Raw genomic sequence first — 7,086 nt, forward strand, 5'->3', positions numbered from 1 at the left:
CCCCCCCCCCCCCCCCCCCCCCCCCCCCCCCCCCCCCCCCCCCCCCCCCCCCCCCCCCCCCCCCCCCCCCCCCCCCCCCCCCCCCCCCCCCCCCCCCCCCCCCCCCCCCCCCCCCCCCCCCCCCCCCCCCCCCCCCCCCCCCCCCCCCCCCCCCCCCCCCCCCCCCCCCCCCACCCCCCCCCCCCCACCCCCCCCCCCCCCCCCCCCCCCCCCCCCCCCCCCCCCCCAACCTACCTAACCTAGGTAAGTAACTTTGAATTTTTTTTCTTTTTCTTTTTTTTTTTTTTTTTTCAAATCCACGCAGGATGATCAACCCCCTTCCCAGCACCAACGCCACTACCAACCCTGCTCCCGGCTCCAGCACTACCAGCAGCGCTATTCCTGTTACTACTACCGCTCCCCGAGCCTTCCTCCATCCCCGCAAGCACGTTCCAGCGCATGATGTCGTCGCCCTCGAAGGCTAGGTGGCTGATGCGGTAGGCTTGGGTAGATGAGTGGCGTAGTGGGGCGGGGGCGGTGGAGGAGGAGGAGGGGGAGGGGGAGGGGATTTAGGGGATTTGGGTGATTTGGGTGGTTGAGGTGCTGGCACTGCTACTGCTACGCCTATTGCTGCCGAGTCTACTACCTTTGCCTTTGCCTTTGCTTTTGCCTTTGACTCTGCCTTTGTTTCGGTCTCTGCTTTTACCGGTGTCTGTGTCTGGGGTTGGGATGGTGTCTTCTCCCCCTTTGCCTGTGCCTGTGCCTGTGATTGCGAAGTAGAAGGCGAATGCGTCGTCGACGTCATCCTGCCCGCGGACCCGTACCGCTGCCGGCGGTACTTCCGGATGCGCTCGAGGTCCGCGGTCATCGCCGCCGAGGTCGCGGCAGCCGCGTTGCGGAGCTCTTGTCTGGGAGCGTCGCCTTGGAGGTCCGCTGGTAGTTCTGGTGGGTGGGTTTGTGATTGCTTTTGCTTTTGCTCTTGTTGTTGCTGGTGATGGAGCCGGAGGAGGCGGTGATGGTCGTTGTCTTCCGTTGCTATGCGCATGCTGCTTATTCTTCGCCAGTCACTGGCTTTTCCCTTGCCGTTTCCGTTTCCGTGACCGCCCCTGTCATTGTGGTTGTTGTTAGTATCCGGTGTGTCGTCCAGGGCTATGTCCTCCATGCTGCCGTTGTTGCAGGCGAACAGGCGATAATCGATATCAGCGGAACCGAATGAGCCGGGTTTGTATCTTCGTGTGGAAGTCGAGGTCGAGGCGGAGGGGCCAGCCGTGCTTGCGCCCGCAGCAGCAGCGCTGTTGCTTCTTCTTGTGCTCGCACTGGCGGCACTCACGATTTCGGTTTTCGGTCTCGGGCTCGGGCTCGCCGAAGATGTGCTCGTACTGGGAGGAGCTGGTGGTGTTGAGTGGGAGAGAGATGGTGAATTTTTTCTGGCTCCGTCGCGAGGACAGGGCGGAGGATAGGGGTGAGGTCATGGAGGCCGAGTGGGGCCGGCGCGAGGAGCGCTTATCGGATGGGGTGTTAGAAGAGGCGGACGGGGAGGCCGTGGGAGCCGATTCGATGGCGCTGGAGTTGTCGCGAGCTGTTACCCAGTAGATGACTAATGTAGAGAATAAGACTGGTAGTGAAAACGATTAGATTGGTTATGAGTTGTTTGTTCATTTGAGGTAGGTAGGGGGTAAAGGAATGGAGCAAGATCAGTATTCGGAGTGACCATCTAGTATATACGTACTATCCGCGTTACAACACGTGAGGAATATCCATCCGGGTTCGCCTTGGAGTGCCATGAGAACCGAAAAGTTTCTAGAGGGAAATTATCGTCTTAGCTCATATACCAGCTCACATACCTAGTAGGTACATTCACGAATGTCCCTCCCTAACAATATACTTACATTACACCGGATATCATAGTACATAGCGCGCCGGTAGCAGTACGCGTGGCCGCTGCGCGCAGTCTAGGAGGGTTGGCCGTCCCATTGGAAAGTCCCTTAAAAAGGGGAATACCTGGTGATAAGTGACCCAAAATCAGCTATGGTATCTTATAGGCAAACTCGAGGCATAACAACTCTCTGGGTCGCGGAAAGGGGTGATCTAACCTCGAAATGGGTTTATAATTAATAACGTGATGTAAACCTATACCGTTATTGTCAGCCTTAACTCGAAGCGTCCGGGGTAATACTCAGGCTCTACTATACGTTAGCCACGATGCTGAGTACTATAAGAGGCACCAGCCCCGGGTTTTGTATTCCAATGATGCAGTGTCCATTTTCCATGCGGACCATACGGCTAAGGATCGGCACATAGAATCGTTAGCGAAATGATTCGTCTGCTTACGTGGCGACGTTTCCTGCTCTTAACCTACTAGAAGAAACTTAAGCCGCCCACGACCATGTATAGTGCTACGAATGAGTTAGCTGCTGATAGTCATCTGGAGATATAGTGGACCATATAGGACTTACTCATTATACCGAACGAGTTGAAAATGTATAGCTTAGACTCGAGTCTCCGTTTCGTGCCGCCTCGGATGATGAACTGATATTTATTAGCATAATCTCACCCTCAGTGAGTTGGAATGGGATTAGTGTTAGGGAGCACATACCGCCTTTTCGACGAGAAACAAATAGATACACTATTCGAGTAAAAACGTAAGCTCATAACACCCCTATCCAAAAGTATTAGGCCGGAATGCTCACAATCTAAGCGGATGTTAGTATAGTGATACAATACTAGGAAGTGATAAGGGTCAGAGAAGGGGTACTATACGAACTTTTGAGTTAGCGTAGCAGAATAGGCATATGAGGATCGCGGCCGAGCAGGCGCCTAGGCTCGAGTTGACTCCTATCCCATAGTTGACGATGGTCGACGCGAACACGAAACCCCATGAAACACCATAGATAGACAGGACCACTAACAATAGCAACGTTTACCTGTTAGTAAGCACTCTCTTAGGTCAAATGCTTGGCGATTAGAGGAGTTCGTTTAGCTTACCCCAGGCGACAAATGGTAGACGCCACCATTTTGCAACAAGTATTCGTTGTACTATCGTCCTCGTTAGCGCATTCGCTTCTTCACATGCACAGGCAGAAATCATCGGTTACGGACCAAGCAAGTACGATAGAACGGAGCCAGCGCTGAAGGTGAGGATCGCGCTGAAGACAAACCCGACATCATACTCGAGGTGTCGGGTCGATAGTGCGACCCCATTGTCTCGGAGAGACAGAATGGAGGCCATATCGAAATTCACTTCCTAGCCTATATTCTTGCCTCCTAACACATCGCGCGCAGTTTCTTTGGTTTGTGTTTCTTTTCTTGGGACACCGGGAAAGAAAGGACGTGGCGCGGGAAAGGACAGACACGAGGAGAAAAGGAAGAGAATAGAAAGAGGGCCAATAATGCTCACGGGGGGTGTGTGATCGGGCTAGTAAAGTAAGCTGTGTCTACCTTTACTCTGCCGAAGGAACATCTACCCAAGGTTCATCTAGTCGAATGGATGGGTGTGTATGCGGTGTCTGTGTCCCAAAGAGTAGGTAACTTCAGCCCCAAGTTTGTCCACCCATTTTAAGATCCCATGATCAATCTCACGCTTTCCAAACGGATGGCGGACGCTATTTCGGATGAGTAACCGGATACTTTAAGGTTGGTCGTAACACCTTAAGATGAATACATCTTGGCCAACCCGACGCGGAGTCATCCAAAGACACAACACTGGAGTCATAAAAAGAGATGGTGCCTGGAGATTGCCTATCCTGATGTTAGTAGAGTCCGCGGGAGGTGTTTCGCATTGGCGTTCTAGTATAGGCGCTTTACCTACTTGCCTGTTCGCGACCTCATATCCTGCCGACCTTTTCCGGGCCCGGCCCAGCCTAGCATCTCTGCTAGACCTACATCCGAGAAAAGTTCGACGACGTTGAACAATAGAGGCCATCCACTTTTAGGTTCTCCGATCTTACATACCTAGGTATGTGCACTGGCCGGGCACTTCATCTCTCCCCTTCTAGTCTAGTAAGAATGAGATGGCGGCAATAGGGGGAGCTCATTCAAACGGGGAAAGCACTTTTTAGGGATTTCGTGTTGTATAGTTGTAGTTGTAGTTGTAGTTGTAGTTGTAGTTGTAGTTGTAGTTGTAGTTGTAGTTGTAGTTGTAGTTGTAGTATAAATATTAACTTCATCTACACCAAGTAGGCATAGTAGTTATGCTTAAATTGTACTCATCATTATTCTATACATCTGATCTTCACACACCAAGTCCTCTCGGCCTATCGCGACTCATCCTCACACCATCCCAATGTCACCAATTTGATGCAACAAGATTGGGGAAAACAAGTGTGACCCATTTCAATATCTATCTCATTATTCCGACTGCATGATATGGGATGGTTTGCCCTAATGACTGTAATAAAGCTTGCCACCGTGTGTCCTGCCTAACGCCAGCTGAACCTCGAGACCCCGATGGCCCAAAAACCAGATAGCCTCGCACACATTAACGCCAACCAATGCGATTCCTTTCCATGACACCCTAAACACATTCCCTAATAACATCCGACGCCGTTCTATTTCAGGCATAGCATTTGACCCGTCCACTTCAAAACCATTATCTCATGTCCGTATTTAGCCACCGAACGCATTATTCGTCACCCATTTAGTAACTGATGGCTTCTACAAACCCAACCTATCAGCGTGTACATATACTCAAACTAGGCGTTGCCGGAACCCACAATCAGTTGGTAGATGGCGGCTCACTAGGCGGGTGAGCTCTTGTCCGGACGTGGAATTTCTCTCGTAGTCGGTCCGACAATTTAGCATGTCGTCTTTGGTCATCGACTGAAGCGTCCGCTTGTCCTTGTTGGGTTTGCCGATACTGTCGAAGAGCCTGAATACGCTCATCAACGGAGGCGTGTCTAAGCCTGTTCCAATCTAGAAGACGCGATAGTCGTCGTCTCTGTGCCATCTCTACTTCATCCCCATGCGGAGGAGCAAGTTGACCGCTGGTATGACCACCAGCCGCTTCCTGTGGAGCGATTTCGTACATATCTGTACCGTCATCATTTGGTGCCTCCTCCTCCTCCCGAGGACGAAGATCAAGTCGACTAGTTTACAGTTCATTAGCTTAGGATGGCTTGGAATACCTATGTTGTGGTGACTTACCATAAAGGACAGGTGCCAGACACATTGACTAGCCATGGATCGACACATTGTGGATGATATTTGTGGTTGCAAGGGAGGACTCTCACATCCTGTCCGACACTGAAGTCCTCTGTGCAGATAGAACAACCAAGATTGTTATCCTCCACTGGTTCGTTGTTCCCATTATTATTATCCGATGCAACAGCAGCTACAGCAGCATCAGGGGTAGCAGAATTTTGAGGGTTCTCGCCTTGTCCGATGCTAGCCGGTGTCAAGTCAGGCTGCGTCAGAGATTTTATGGGCTGTCTGTCCCCCGATATACTATCCAGCTCATTCTCCGGGTCCGGTTTAGCCGTTGGCCGAGGATCAGGATCTCCAAATTTGACGATGGGAAGCGTCTCAAGAACAGCTCGTGCGAGACCTCTGGCCCGACTCTGTCTTGGTCTTCCGCCGAAACCGGCTCTAGGACCGTATCGTTCAGGATGGCGATGTGCCCGAATTGCACCGGTAGCAATGATGAGGAGGAAAAGCAGAGTGATTAGACCCGTGATACTATATAAGATGCTCATAGCCACGGCCGAACTACTCCCGCCTTGAGATCGAGTGCCGTTCATTGCATCAGTGCCTTCTGTCGGAATTATGACACGAACCCCACCGGCCAAAGTCAGGTTCCTGGTTTCCCCAGCTTCGTCTGGATTGGTCATGGTCCAAATCTCTCTGAACGCCAGGTCGGATCCCACAAGTGAACAATAGGTTCCTGCAGTGCTAAAAAGCAAAATTGCCCTTGGACTTGGTTTTCTGTTCATAACAGAATTGAGCACGTCGCTGGGAGTGATGTAGGTATTATCGGTAGTAGAGTCGCAAGTAATGTAGGCAATATTATCCTCTAGGCTGATCTCGTTATAGTTGGTTTGGTCAACAATCACCATGTCTGCTCGCATACGAACACTCTGTGAGGCATATTAGCTATTATGCAGTAACACAATTAGGGCTTCATACACTCAGGTCACCCCCATTGGTCTGATTGAGTCCAGTTTCGGCCGTCAAAGGTGCAATTCTATAATCGACATGGACTGGAGCAACATCACTGTCCAGAGAAAGTGACATGGCGGATTGCTGCAGATAGTCAGGTAAGTTGCCCTGTACAGTACTCGTGGTGGCATCTTCGGCGGATGCGACGGAAAGAATAGAGGCAAGGCCAAGAATAAAGTACGCCATACTGGCGATATTGGAGATGGTCGATATCGCCATTTTCAGGCGGTTGCGGACTTTCACACGATGGGCCAGCCGTTGTGGGAGAGGAAGGTTAAAGACGGGACAGACGGGACAGAAGGTGGTAGACGAAACTAAGCCGATAGAGAGGAATCGACTGGATTCTTTGTACAAGTTGTATGAGGGACGGCCCTAACTAGCGCCACTCATTGAAAGTTGATATCGCATATTATCATCGTCCTACTTTACAGAAACCATACATAGGCCAGACATTTTCTTGATTAACTTGCAGTGTTTCTTCTTCTTCTTGATCGACAATAAGCGATTGGCGCCGCGGGGAGTATGAATCCGATGTTATGAGTATGTTATGAGTGGGTATGAGGATATTCGGGGAGGGGGGTCGGTTGCGGCTTGCGTCGTGTTGTGATGCGTTACTTCGTCGGACAACGGGCGCGGAAGGGGAAAGGGAAAGTGAAGGAGGAAGAGAGTTGTTGTATGGTGGTTAGTAAGGAAGTAGGTACTAGGCAGGTAAGTTTGAATCCACATGCAGTTGGTGAATCCAGTCGGTGGTTTGATTCGAGGTGACAAGTACGACCTGAACTGCGACGGGTGGGATGTGGGGAAAGAGCGTTCTTTAGATTGAGTACTTATCTCTAGTATGGTAGATCTACCAAAGCCCCAAGTACCTCCCTTGCTGTTTCACATGTAGGATTTACAAGTATAGTAGTAACATACGTAATACGCATTAGATAGCATGCCAAGATCGGATTTGTG

At 51.2% G+C, this 7,086-nt stretch overlaps 3 protein-coding genes across 3 annotated transcripts; all 3 read right to left on the reverse strand.

Annotated features, from left to right (window-relative positions):
• Positions 1-460: 460 nt before the first annotated feature.
• On the reverse strand, positions 461-1,141 carry GGS25DRAFT_526653 (uncharacterized protein; the record flags this gene model as incomplete). The annotated part of the gene is made up of 1 exon (XM_049265028.1): positions 461-1,141. The coding sequence occupies one exon, from the start codon at positions 1,139-1,141 to the stop codon at positions 461-463; it is 681 nt and encodes a 226-aa protein (XP_049111923.1).
• Positions 1,142-1,178: 37 nt separating this feature from the next.
• GGS25DRAFT_528725 (uncharacterized protein) lies at positions 1,179-3,208 on the reverse strand (the record flags this gene model as incomplete). Its single annotated transcript, XM_049265213.1, has 11 exons — positions 1,179-1,594; positions 1,709-1,779; positions 1,869-1,980; positions 2,073-2,109; positions 2,172-2,262; positions 2,339-2,375; positions 2,436-2,508; positions 2,576-2,605; positions 2,744-2,883; positions 2,965-3,015; positions 3,079-3,208. The coding sequence occupies 11 exons, from the start codon at positions 3,206-3,208 to the stop codon at positions 1,179-1,181; spliced, it is 1,188 nt and encodes a 395-aa protein (XP_049111924.1).
• Positions 3,209-4,081: 873 nt separating this feature from the next.
• On the reverse strand, positions 4,082-7,086 carry GGS25DRAFT_512105 (uncharacterized protein). Its single transcript, XM_049262764.1, has 4 exons — positions 6,100-7,086; positions 5,122-6,050; positions 4,692-5,063; positions 4,082-4,632 (listed from the first exon to the last, which is right to left on the reverse strand). Exons 1-3 carry the CDS (start codon positions 6,349-6,351, stop codon positions 4,694-4,696), a joined length of 1,551 nt encoding a protein of 516 aa, XP_049111925.1. The 5' UTR covers positions 6,352-7,086; the 3' UTR covers positions 4,082-4,632; positions 4,692-4,693.

Source organism: Hypoxylon fragiforme (assembly GCF_022984875.1).
Source record: "Hypoxylon fragiforme strain CBS 206.31 chromosome Unknown GGS25scaffold_11, whole genome shotgun sequence".
Taxonomy (NCBI): domain Eukaryota; kingdom Fungi; phylum Ascomycota; class Sordariomycetes; order Xylariales; family Hypoxylaceae; genus Hypoxylon; species Hypoxylon fragiforme.